At 45.1% G+C, this 13,748-nt stretch overlaps 1 protein-coding gene across 1 annotated transcript in view; it reads left to right on the top strand.

The window, feature by feature from the left end:
- Window positions 1-13,748, top strand: part of sh3pxd2aa (SH3 and PX domains 2Aa) — an 85,001-nt gene that overhangs the window by 57,061 nt on the left and 14,192 nt on the right. Inside the window, exons 7-8 of the mRNA XM_030780703.1 lie at window positions 1-48; window positions 3,213-3,341. Of these exons, the coding sequence (XP_030636563.1) occupies window positions 1-48; window positions 3,213-3,341 (177 nt within the window). The remainder of the gene's footprint in view (window positions 49-3,212; window positions 3,342-13,748) is intronic.

Genomic DNA, 13,748 nt, shown 5'->3' with positions numbered 1-13,748 from the left:
TATGGATGTATGGCTTATCAGACAGTCCAACCAAATCTGAGGCCTCAGGTACTTTTTGCTCGGGGTGTGTGTGTGTGTGTGTGTGTGTGTGTGTGTGTTTGTCCGTCTAAGTGTGTGTTGTAACAGCATGTCTCTTCAGTTTTCTCTCCCTCTGACTCTTTCCTCATCCTGCATGGGGTTTTACCTGTTAACCTTTGCGTTGCGTTGTTAATATTTTCACTTGAGGCTTTCTTGTGTCGTTTCTTCCTTGCACCCCCATGATTGTTTTTTTTTTTTTTTTCTTAAGGGTAAAACAAAACATTTGTAATCTAGTTGTGTCCGCAAGCTCATTAACTGAAATTAACCGAAAGATTGGTCTTTACCACATAAACGCACACACCGTAATGCTGTTTTATAACATGTCTTCTGTCATCGTACGTTTCGTTAAAGATGTTCCCGTGGAGGTCAAACCAGTGCACATAGTTGGGGTGAACAGTTTTTGTACACATATACACATAGCCATTTCATCTGAGCATCCTGTAATTGGCCACTTGTACGAGAGCTGCCACTAATAAACATTTCAGTTAAAGAATGTGCAATTGGGGGGGGGGGGGGGGGGGGGGGTTGACGTGCACGCTAGTACAGGAAGAACCATTATCCATCTGGGGAGAATTTTCACTGGAACACCAGGATAAATGTTGCAACATTCAGACGGTTGTAGGGGGAGACAAACTAACAGTAAACAGAAAAGACTTATAAAAAAAAAAACAAAAACAAACAAACAAAAAAAAGGACGTGATGTCGACATAATATCGATGGAATGCTTCCTGCTTACTCAGCAGACGTGTCCGTACGAAATATCGCGGCGGCGTGAGCGAACACAAACGCTCAGAAAAGCCTCGTTAGCGCACAGCTGTCTCCCTTTGTACTCTCTGTGCTTCACGTGTTCTCTCTCTCTCTCTGTCTCTGTTTCTTCGCGAGAGGAAATGAAATGTTTGGAACCCGACGGGAGAAAACTACAACATACAGTTCCAGCAAGGCCAAACGGGTTACGTCTCAGTGTTCTTTAAAAGAAAAAAAAAAAAAAAAAAACCCCGTCGTTCGGAGGAACCTTCTGTGCTCGGTTACGTAAAATAAGCCATCTGAGTCGTGTAGCGTTTAAAAACGCTGTCCTGTCTCTCTTAGGTCATGACCTAAGTGATGAGATACAGGAAGCCTCTTGTCACCACGGTAACGCATTTACCTAAACTTCCTGTCTTAGGAGGACTCCCATAATCTCTCCTTCTAAGGAGTTGGAAAATCAATATCTTCCACGTGCAAGGAGGCTGCCGATGGCCGTACTACATTTGAAGATACTGTCACATCTTACGCAAAGCTAGCAATGCTAAACGCCGATCGCTGTTTTAGGCTCGCATGGCCTGAGCTTGTGTTTAGTTCACACAGAGTAGATTACGCAACGGGGTTGATTAATTACCAGTCTAGTTCACTTCACAAACACTTCCCTGAACTGTTGTTGTAGCATGGGTAAGTTACAGGAAGTCTGAGCAAATGAAATAAACAAAATATAACTGCCTAAATGTTAACCACAGCTAATCACGACCAGAATGGTAACTGAACCCAACAGTCACCGTCTAGAATCCCAAACAAAAATGCCTTTTTACCTGCAGAAATATGTTCCGCATAATATGTATGGTAAAACCCCATCTCTCGCTCTCTCAAAAAAAACAACAACCTTCAAACCAGTCAGCGAGCTACTTCTAGCTCCAACTCACTGCCTCATTTTATCCAACACTGCAAGTCTGTAAATGTTTCATTTGAGCGTCTGGATGTGAACATGTGTCTCGCATGCTGCATGCTTACCGTTTTCACAATCTCAAACTTTTCTTACGACTCTCTTATGAATTTTTTTTTTTTTTTTTCCATCAAAAAACCAACAGAATGCATGTCCAGCTAGGCATTCCTCTCTTTCACTCTTATGCTCGGAACAAACACACGCCGTCCTGTCGGTGAGATTTTGGGAAGGGAGCCGTGGGCGGAGCATTGCATTGTGTTATCAGACTAGTTACAGTTCACATAAATACCATGCCTTAGGCAAGCACAAGTGTGTGTTTACGCGGGAAAAAAAAAAAAATCGTCATCTTCCTATTATTGTGAAATCCTCGTGATCCGGGGGGATGTTTTTTCCAAAAAAACTTCAGGGGCTGGAGGTTGATTTTACTCTTTTTTTTTTTTTTTTTAAGACTAATGTTTCCCTCATGCGTTTTTGCTATCGAAGAAAATTCCTCAACGTGCGCACTTTGGTGTACCATGTTTTCTCGAGCGTTTTGAAAAGCCGGCCCGTGACCAGGATTTGAACGTATACTCAACTTTAACTCGGTAAAATGAAGTCACAGCCAGTAAGGAAGAGGTTAAAGCGTTCCAAAAACGAGAGGGAGAAGGAAGCAGAGAGAGCGGACCAACCCCAGTAGAAATGCTTTCTTCTTGTGTTTCACATAAACACAGCTCTCTCTCTCTCTCTCTCTCTTTCTCTCTCTCTGCCGGCCCACTCATATGTTTCTATTTAAGGCCTGGAGTGTAGACTCCAGCGAATGGTGTGTTCACCCCCCCCCCCGCGCCGCACCAACGGCTGCCTGCTTTCTCGAATGGGAGGAGGGAGAGAAAAAAAAAAGAAAAAAGGGAAAAGGGAGGGAGGGAGGGAAGGAGGGAGGGAGGCCGGCCTGCTCCCCCTGTCTGTTTATTTTCCAGAGGAAAACTTTTCTGTTCTTCCACTCCAGAGTCACATCCCCAACTGTTAGCAGCTCCTCTCCGCCTCCTCTCCTCCTTTGGCTTTTATTCCCTCCATCTCCCCCCTCTACCCCTCGCTCATTCCAACGGATTATGGAGGTCTCGGCCGAACAGACGCCACCTTGAGAAGTGTTCTCCCTCTCCGTCTCTCCTTTTCTTCCTTCTCCTTCCTCTTCTTCTTCTTTCTTCTTCTGTTTCTTCTTCTTCTTCTGTTTCTTCTTCTCCTCTTCTCTTCAAATGCCTGATCTCCCCTGGCAGCGGCCCGGGGGAAAGTTGAGCTGTATGGCCAGTCGTTGTGGATTATGCAGTGAGGCAAGCTTGCGTTGTGATTGGCCGCGGAGCGACGAGGAGAAGGGGGTCGATGGCGGGGTACAGGGGGCACGGGGGCCGTCCGCGGGGCGGCGTGGCGGGTCGATGGCTCACGGCCTGTTTCTTCCCCTCTGCGGCAGGGCTTGACAGCTCGGAGCCCATGGTGCTGGAGCAGTACGTGGCGGTGGCCAGCTACGAACGGCAGGAGAACTCGGAGATCAGCCTGCAGGCCGGCGAAACGGTGGACGTGATCGAGAAGAGCGAGAGCGGTGAGTCCCAGAAACGCTCCTCTTACATGCCAGTCTACAGGAGAAACATGCACACTCACACACACACTCACACACACACACATACATTAACGGACTCAAATGCATTGTGTGTAAGCAGACTGCAGACAGTACAACACAAGAGGGAGGGGGGGGGGTGGGGGCATTGTACATGTGTGTATATTTACATAGGAACAGAATCTCATGCCAACGTTACACAGACAAACTTTCCCTCAGACAAAACATAAACTAAGAAAGTAAAAATGTTTTCCTCTAGAATTTTTCCTCTTAATTCCCTATCTACTCCTCTGAGCTCTTCTCTGTAGTATATCTCATCTCATTTTTGTCTCCCAAACTCTTTGTCCTCAAGAATCCTGCTCTTCCTTCCCCTCCCCTCTCTCTCTCCCTCTCCATATCACCCCTCTCTCTCTCTCTCTCTCTCTCTCTCTCTCTCTCTCTCTCTCCGTCTCTCTCTCTCTGTCTCTCTCTCTCTCTCTCTCTCTGTCTCTCTCTCTCCCCCTCTACACTAAATCTGAGACTAGCTGTTGGCTCCACCTGGAGGTCCTGTTTGGCCGGCTGGCCGGCCAGTCAGCCTTCAACCCTTCAAACACCCCCCCCCCCCCCCCCCCCGGAGCCTCGGGCGGGGGGCCAGAGTGTTGTCTTAACCATTAGGAATGTCTTCCAGTCATGCACAATCATTAGCCTTCACCGCTCCTCTACAGGGCAAAGAGAGACTGAGTTTGAGGGTTCTCATCATCAAGTTTGACCATCATCCGTTTGACAACAAAAGGTGAAAATGAATGAGCGCAGGTTTAAGGCTTTGAATTAAGAATGAGAGAGAGAGAGAGAGAGAGAGAGAGACAGAGAGAGACAGAGAGAGAGAGAGAGAGAGAGAGAGAGTGAGAGAGAGAGAGAGAGAGAGAGAGAGACAGAGAGAGAAAGAGAGAGAGAGAGAGAGAGAGAGAGAGAGAGAGAGAGACAGAGAGAGAGAGAGAGAGAGAGAGCAGCGCTGAGAGATACAGACAGAGGAAAAAATAAAGAGACAAGGTACAGGAGAGAGATTTTGCCTCATCAGCTTTTGTTGGAGTTGCTCAAGCGGCAATACCAACAACTTCCACTGTACTCTTTATTATTATTATTATTATTTATTTATTTATTTATTTTTTTCACTATGTAACTTGTCATTTCTGATGTGTTTTTTTTTTCAAATATTGGGATTATTATTGTTCTGTGGAGTTTGTTCCGGACTTTTGGTCGGTTGCAGATTTGCGGCTCTGAACTGTCGATTCGGTCCCTCCTCTGAACTTTGTCCTCTTCTTTGCTTTGCAAACACAGTTGCCAAACATTAGATACTGACGTTTGAGCAATCTTTCTCTCTTTATTTCTCTCTTTTTCGACAGTTCAGAAGGATGACATCTCAAATGGCTGACCCAGCCCGCAGTTAGACGCCTACTGTAGGCAAATGTTTTTATCATCAGATGCTTTTTAGCTTACTTCTCTGCGTTTCTCATTCTGGTCTAGCACAGTAAGGACTTTGTCTTCTTTAACTGAGCAGGGCTATGGGAAAGGGTTGTATTTTTGCATTTTTTTTTTATTTTGTGTTCTAAGTCATAAGCTAAGTCATGCAGGCTCCCAAGTGCAGCTAATCTAATCTTACGGCCTGTTAAAGGTCTGTATGAAATGGTTTACTCTCAAGCTGAAGTCTGTTAGCGGCCTGTCATGTCGAAGTTTTGGTTAAAAGCATTTTTTTTTTTAAGTGCAACTTCTAAGAAGTGTGGGTAACCACCAACCCCATTCTCTTTGTTGCTTCACTGGGTTGCTAGGAACTCAAAGATGAGTAACACACAAATATTATTAAATATGTGTCCTAACGAACATTCACTTGTCTCACTTTTGTTCCAAAAGCACTGATGCGGTAGATTATCAACCCAAACATCCGCTAAACAGTAATCCTATTGTTGCTAGGTTTTTTTTTTTTCGTTTGTTTGTTTGTTTTATGATTGCCAAATATTCAAATTCAACCAAGATTTAGCTGAACATAGCTCACAAAAGACGTGTGCTAAATAAGAGTGATGTTTTTGGGGGGGGGGGGGGGCTTCTTTTATTTTTATTGTATTCATAGGACTTATGCAAACAAACTCCTCTGTTGGCTTCACCGCTAGCAGACCGAACTGGAGCGTTGTCGACATCACTAGCTAGCTTTTCCAATGCAAACAGTTCTGGGTTCTTCTATAATATCTCAAACCCGCGGCGCTGCTACGTCGTCGGTTTGTAGGCACCTCGTCGTTTCATCCTAACGCTCCTGACACGTCGATCTCAGAAACCCGCTGGCTTTAAATTTGCACCTTTTTTTTTTCAATAACTGGTTTATTTGCCACACTTCCTTAAGCTCCTTTTTGCAGTTTCTCTCCCCGCGTGTCAAAGAGCTCGACGCGGTTTTAGCCTTTACTGTGGCCACAAATCTCAGATATCCCCCCCCACCCCACCCCACCCCACCCCACCCCGCGCCCCGTAATGCAGCCCCGTGCAATTTCCAGCAGCAGACGGATCGCGTCAAAGGCACTCTGGCTATTTTACACGAACATACAGTCTTAGAGCTGTGTATAAAAAGGAGAGCCCTTTTTAAGGGGTGTTTAGGGGAGGGACTTGCGAAACTCCATATCCTCTTTTAGAGTCGGAAGTTCAAATCCTGGACGTCGTCCCTCCAGCGAGTGCGGCATGGCCTTATGTGCACCAGTGAATCTCCAGCTGTTTTACTACAGCCAAACGCTCGAGAAGAGTTTCCTTGTTGACGTGCTGGAGAAAGAGTCTGGCTGGAGTTACAAATGTCCCCTCTGGAGTTATGAAGTGGAGTATTATCTGGTAATAGCAGAATCTGCTCCGGGACGGAGGGGGAAAGAGAGAGGGAGGGAGGGAGGGAGAGATTGTTCTGAAAGCCAAGTTGTTTAAGTGCCAAGCAGATGAGGCCAGGTTGAGATTCCAAGTCCAAGGCAGCGTGTCCTTCCATGACACTGGAATTCCTTAAACGTCCACAGAACTTTCCTCGAAAGGAAAGACAAGGCCTCTGTCACCGTGGCGAGACCAGCCGGGGGTTCCATCCGTCAAATCGGTGAACGACCGCATGCTTGTTGAATTAGCAGGACATCTGAAATTACTTGCATGTTATCACAAAATGAATAAATGTTTTCTTTTATGTCAACAAGGATACTGTAGCAGTTTGAAAAAAAAAATAATAATTACAACCTTGTCTCAGAAATACCAGGAAAGTAGGAATCTGAAATTGTAATTTTCAGATGGGATTGGCAGATCTTTGGCCGCTTCGATTCTCCATTCGGTTGTTTAGGAGGTACGATGGAAACATTCCTTCCTTTTTCCTCTTGGTTTCTTAATAGAGGGCTAATGGATCCTACAGCAGGGCCCTGTAACGCTGAAGGCAGACGGCATATTGTGGGTTACTGTGCCACACACTTCAAAAGCACACCAGGAAAAAAACATCTCACTGGAGACCCTTCCAGTATCTTCCAGGACCGGGGCAAATATAGACTCGGTAATTAGTTTGTAATAATGGTAATCAGAGGTTTGCTTAATCAGATCTATCTCGGTGTAATTATGGCAATCATGTAGCTTCCTCAGAACCACTGCAAGAGAAGATGCAGAGAAAACCTCTGCCTTAAGGTTTTAGCAGATATGAAGCGATCTCTGCATTAGGACATAGATTCTGGACATACGCTCTTTCCAGATCCTACATTCCTGATCAAGCTGTCGAACAAGAGGGTTAACATTCCGCTTTTTATATCTTGATTATGGTGGATTTTTTACAACCAAGCTACTGTGTGTTTGTGTGTGTGAGAGTGAGACAGTCCAACTGAATGGAGACTTTTTTTCCAGCAATATCACAAAGTCCACTCCCTGTCCTCTCCCATGGGTGCGTTCACGCTGGCTCTAGTGCCCACGCAAACCGCATATCCCTTCCAGTAATCTGCTCCTAATGCAGACTGGACCGGGTTTGCCTTGGCCCTCTTCCAACTGGAGATCCGCTTCACGGAGGACTGCAAACTGAAGTCAGAATGCAGCCAGGGAGCGGTTGCCCCAGTTCTCCCGGTGCCAGGCTGGATTTGCCAACGCGTAGTTAGTTTGGTGGGGTCGCCCTCGCCGCCGCAAGATCAGAACAGTCATGGTTTTGAGAGTCGGAACAGTGGGGTTCGGCGACCAGCACGCCCGTGTTTCCCTTTTTCTTTTTTTTTTTCCCTTCGTCGAAACCGACTGGAAACTTTTTGGTGGCTTGACATGAAAAGCGTTTGTTGGCAGAAGTAAAAGGAACGGCCGTGGTAAAGATATACAATTAACTTTCGTGTTCTCCGCGAATCGGTCGTTTTTCGAAAAAGAGCTTGATCATTAGATGTGTTGTCCATCTACTGTACAGAGCCGTGACGAAGTATATGCCACTGAATGCCCTAATGGACTCCTTTTTCTTTCTCTTTTCTTTTCTTTCCTTTTCTTTTCTTTAATGGGACTCGCTGCATTCCTACGGCATGGGGAGGGGACGGTGAATTCCGAGTCTGTGATTTGCTCTCCCTTTGAGTTTTATTAAAGTAAACATTGTCAGTTATGTACTGTTTTGATGTTTAATCTCTCGGCATATGCTGTTTTAGCTCCCCGTGAAGACTGTGACGACATGCCCATATTTAGGGTGTAGGGTTTTTAGGACTGCACCATTGAACCCCCCCCCCACCCAACCCCCAAGGCCCTGGGTATCAGTGGCCTGTGGAGCGTGTAGTTTAGTCAATATCATTTAACCCAGTGGCCCCTTTCTTTCTTTCTCTCTCTCTCTCTCTCTGTCTTACTCAACCCCGCTCTCTCTCTATTTGATATCACCTCTCACTTGAAACAGAACCTCAGCTGTAACCAAATCTGCTGTTTTTTTTGGGTTTTTTTTTTTAACTAATGGAGTAACGTTCTGGCCTACAGGGCTGAGGCTGCACAGACATGGCGTCCCCACTCTTCTCTCTGTTGTGTGACAGAGCCTCCATAAACCTTATGGGCTTAGCATAAAATCAGACATTTCCAAGGGGAAAGCCCACATAAGGGATCAAGTAACCATCAGAAGCTCTTTTGGCCTTGGATTTGTCGAAGGGCTTTGATGTCATCCAGGCTTTGGACGCTTTACGTCTCTGAGCGTTGGGAAAAGCGACATGTGATACTGAGGCGTCTTAGAAAACGATGTTAATACAGACAAATCGTTTTGCAGTCAGAGTGAACTGGCCTTGGATTTCCCTTTGGTGTTGTAATTATCATAGATGCTTTTTTTTTTTTTTTTTGAACAGTTGGATTTTGACAGTTGTTAGAACGCACTCCGAAAAATGATTTCTTTGCAGTTATTGGATTTAAACTGGTCTAGACAGAAGGACAGTCGATGAATTACGCTGTTCAGTAACTTCTTTTTCTATTTCTATATCAGTATATGGTTTGTGTCATGGGGTAACTGCGTATTGTAATTGGCTTTAAATGCAATTTGTCATGCTTTATTTGCCATGTAATGATTAATGACTGTATATTACCACTTATATCCACAAGAGTAACATTTTGCCTCAGTTCCCAAACCCCTCTAGAACGACGAGTGTCCAGAATGGCTGGACAGCCCAAATGTGAATGAATGTCTTTTCCCTCTGCTGTAACACGGCCCTGCATTGTGTTGCTTTTATTGGACCTGAGGTGGTTTCTTACTACTGTACAACGTGACTTTAATGAAAACAGAATGCGGCCTGGATTTCCAGCGCTCTGCGTTTCACTGTCATTTCACTTTTTGGGACCTGTTTCCAACCCAACCCCCCCCCCCACACACACACACACACCCCCCCCCCCCCCCCCTATCTTTCTTCCTTTCTCTCTTTCTCTCCTTGTTGTACCTCCCTCTGTCAAAAAGAAGCATATGCTTTCTGCTAACTTTGCAGAACGTGGACACGCAAAATCCATGTCGAGAAGAAACAACCTCCTGTTCGACACTCCACAACTCTCCAGCTGTAACCGGAGACGGACAGGAAAACAAAGGCATGCAGCGAAAACCAATCTGTTTGTGACTGACTTCAGATGAACTGCTGGTGTTTTTACACAAGTGTTTGGTGGAACGCTTTTGATAGCATGTCTCTTTCCTTGCCCTAAAAAAAGAAAGCGAAAGGAAAGGTTTTTTTTTTTTTTGTTCTTTTTTCCCCCCCTGTCTCTTGGACAGAAGAATGCGTGTAGAAGACTGTGGCTTTGAAGTGTTAGCCAAACATCTGCTCCCTCTCTTCACCATTCTCTCTCTCTCTTTCTAACTCTCTCTTTCTCTCTCTCTGTTTCTAACTCTCTCTCTCTCTCTTTCTAACTCTCTCTCTCCCTCACTCTTTCTAACTCTCTCTCTCTCTCTCTCTCTCTCTCTCTCTGTGCCAGGCTCCTGAAGGGCATATTTTATATATTTAACATTGGTTTTTAGGGCTTTGACCCTATTTGCACTTTGTGTGAGTGTGTGAGTGTGTGTGTGTGTGTGTGTGTGGGGGGGGGGGGTGCTTGCTCAGGCCTACTCATAGAAACACCTGAGAGTTGTGACATCAACAAGGTAAAGAGCGCCAACCTCAGCCTGTCAGCTGGTCCCGGCAGGCATTAAATTTCGGCAATAAATAAAATACGTCCATGTACACGTGGCCATTAAAAAGGGCTTGGCGCATTAAAACCTGTAGGCCCGTTCTCCAGAAGAATTAAATAAATACATTTTAAAAGCGTGCTCCAATTTCCTTTCAGAACATGCACCTGTAGAACGACATTACAAAAAACCCCCCCAAAAAAACAGTCTGACTCAAAGACAGGAAATGGGTTTTCGTGTTGCGTCGTCCTTGGCGTTTTCCCTCCTGCAGTTAAGGTTCTCGGTAGCGCAGTCTAAGCAGAGTGCAGGTGGGAATGAGTGTAGAGCAGAGACCCCGGTGAGGTCCGTGCCATCAGTAACACTGTCTGATGAGTTGAACCTGTTAAAACGACGGCGAGAATGCCTACAGCACTGTTTTCAGATGGCTTTCAATATGCTCCTGACTAAGACAGTGGTTTTGGGGGGGGGGGTTTTTCTCTCTCTCTCTCTCTCTCTCTCTCTTTGGATTTCTACAGCTGTTGTCCCTGTGTTTCCCACCCACCCCCCCCACTGAGGACTGACACTTGTTTTTCCACTGCCAAGGCCATGCTGGAAAACATACAGTCTGGCTCCTCAACCTGGTTTCAGTTTGAAATCTACCCTAACAGACTCTCTCTCTCTCTCTCTCGCTCACCCTCTCCCTCTGTCTGTCTCCCTCTCTCTCTCTCTGTCTCCCCCCTCTCTCTCCCTCTGTCTCTCTTTCTCTCTCTCTCTCTCTCTCTCTCTCTCTCTCCCACCACCTGCAGAACAGGGTGAGGATCTGTCAGCTAATTCCGTTTGATGCCAGTGTTTTTCCTTCGCAGGAGTGCTGACTTGGAACAGACTTGGGTCAGAAGTGTAATTTGTGTATTTTAAATGCTAAGAAAATATACCTCATTTGAGGAAATATATATATATATATATATCCAGCATAGTAACCCCCCCAAATTGTTAAAGTTGATTATATTAGTTTCTTAAAATATTTATATAGCTGAGAAAGGCTGCATATGCAGATGCTATTCCATCTGTCCCTGTTTGCACCCAAAACGGTGACAGGATTCCTCTCAGACAAGATCTTCATGTTCTTTACCAAAGTCCTCATGTTCAACCCGGACAATACCAGAAACGCTCCGACCAAACGAGGCTACCTCCAGTTTCCCCTCAGCGTCGGAGTGAATGCTGTGTTTGTTGTCCGTCTGTCTCGAAGAGGTAAACTGTGGCCTCACTTGTCACACCAACGCTTTCCCTCCTGTGTGTCAACATTAGTCAGGCACATCGCCGCTCAGTCCAGCTCCTTTGGTGGCTGCGTTCCACTAAAGGAAATGTGGCCTTTTAAGGCTCCTCGATTCGCCCTGTGTTTTTAAAGAAGCTAAGGGTGCAGAAAATAAAAGTAGATTTATAGCGAGAGCCAAACACTGCCGAGGCAAACACAGCTCACTTGTTTAGAGGGAGTGCAATCGCGGTTCTTTTGTGTATGTGTGTGTGTGTGTGTGTGTGTGTGTGTATGTATGTGTATGTGTGTGTGTGTGTGTGTGTGTGTGTGTGTAAGAATGTAAACCAGGACTACAGAACTCCTCATTAGTTGGTTTTACACTCTCACACTGAGCACATCTGACCTGCTTATGCACCGTGAGCAACACACATCTGCGGCATCTTTGTACGCCCCGGTTCTGGTGCAAATGGATGCCTTTCAGAAGTAACCAGACAGTCAAAAGTCAAAGATTTACAAGCATGTTTTCCAGCACCGCATTTGGTACCATCCCAAAAAAAAAGAAAGAAAAAAAAAAAGAGACAACTAAGATGTTTCAAACACTTGTTTTTTTTTGTTTTTTTTTTTTTTTAATTTAAGAGCTTTGATGTATCAGCGCCAGCGTTTTTAAATGGCTAAGATAACATGACTTGCTTCGTCTGGTCTGGCTAATCTCAAAAGGATTGTCTTGTCCTTTATTAGTGGAGCTATTTGAACTCACAGCACTTAAAAAAAAAAAAAGCTACGAAAGTTGCCAGAGTTTCCTTCACTACGTGCCTTTGCCTTGAGTAACAATGTATTAAAAGATTTCACCTGATTAGTTTGTGGTGTGAGAACTTGTTTGTATAGCTTATTTTAGCATCAGACCCTTCTTTTTCATGTTGCTACAGTCAGCTGTTAGCGATGACTGCGCTAGCCTTTGTGTGGGTTTTGGCTCTCCGATGAGAATTTGGTTGGAATACCTGTCTCCAACTCATTATAGACTTTGATGTCATTTCAAACGCCGATTCCATGAGTTGGATTAGCTTGAGAGTGGAGTGATGGATTTGGTTAGATTAACCTGAAAAACCCACATCATCATCATATTGGCTAAGTAAATGAGTCACAGTTTCATTGGTTCTTTTAACAACACTGAACCGAATGCTTCAGGTTTTAGTCAAACTGCACATGCATGAAACCGAGATATATATATATATACTTGTACTGCGTTGTTTGAACTATGGTCACAGCAACTTCCAACTGTACATTAAGTCGTTAAACGTCAAATAGCCAGGTTGGCCAGTTCACTGACATTACGTGAACCCGCTTTGAACTAAACCGACCGTAACAACCTCGGACCAGTCCTCAACCCCCAGACTGTGTCGTAACGTCTCCCCGCCACATCGAACACATAACGTTTGAGAGGAGAGAGAGTCACAGCAGGTTGCGTCTTGCTTTTTCGGTGTCGGAGCGCCCTTTTAGGGGCGGTAGCATTGGCACATAGCCAACGATGATTTGAATTGACCCTCTGTGCTTGCCGTACGTGGAGCCCTATGGGAGCTGACAGGTAGACAGTATCTCATTCAGTTAGAAGGGGGGGGGTGGGGATTGGTATGGCTCAGATTCAGATTCAGATCACCCCCGTGCCTCACTCAAGGTGGTACGGCTGTCAGCGCGGGGGGTTTATGCCCTTCTGGGTATAGTTTGGCACTCGCTAAAGGGAATAGCGTTATGTGCGCTTACTGTTCTTTGTGCCGACTTGTTGGCTCAGAATTAACAGCGTCATTGACCCCAGTGGACCTTAATGATTTACTCTCTTTTTAGCAGCAGTTAACTACACAAACTCTGAAATGAACACGAGTCGGTGGTCTTAAGGGTGTTTGTCCCTCGTTAACACGTGCGCTGCACAGAGAAGTCATTACTGGGTTCACAGATCTCTTCTTTGAGGTGGAATTTTCCAGAGAACGATTTCAAAATTCCCTTTTTGTTGATCTAGGGTGTCAGCAGCTTACAGTTGGAGTAAGGTCCTTGGTAACAGAGGCATTAAGAGTCTGCTGACAGAAACTTTGATTTGGCCTTTCACCGGTACTCTGTTTCGACTCAGAAATCGTGTTCATTCGTTTGAGGGTGTGGGTTCGGTCCATCTTAAGAACATGATGAATAACTGAAGCTGTCGACTCAGCCAGCGTATTACTGTGCCGTTCTGCAATGCTGTTAATGTAAGTCTGTTTCTCCAAAGAAAAAAAAAGAAAAAAAAATCGACCTCGAACCACACATACTGTCCATAAAACACAAACCTTGGAACAGCTGTGTGGAGGAATATGATGATGATGATGATAATGATGATGATAATTATAAACTTAAGCCTTCCTTCCCTATAAAAGTAGCTTTTTTTTTTTTTTTTCCCCAGTGCGAAGGTTGCATGCGGACGTATTTTCCGTGTTGTTATATTTTCCATGGGTTACCGCCTCCATGCATGTTATACTGGAGCACTATGATTTAGATTCATTTTGAAGTCTTTTGTGTTCAGTTACAGCACTTTGAACTG

This window comes from Chanos chanos, chromosome 7, assembly GCF_902362185.1.
Source record: "Chanos chanos chromosome 7, fChaCha1.1, whole genome shotgun sequence".
NCBI lineage: Eukaryota > Metazoa > Chordata > Actinopteri > Gonorynchiformes > Chanidae > Chanos > Chanos chanos.
The sequence above is the reverse complement of the archived record's forward strand: the minus strand, read 5'-3'. Positions and strand labels throughout refer to the sequence as shown.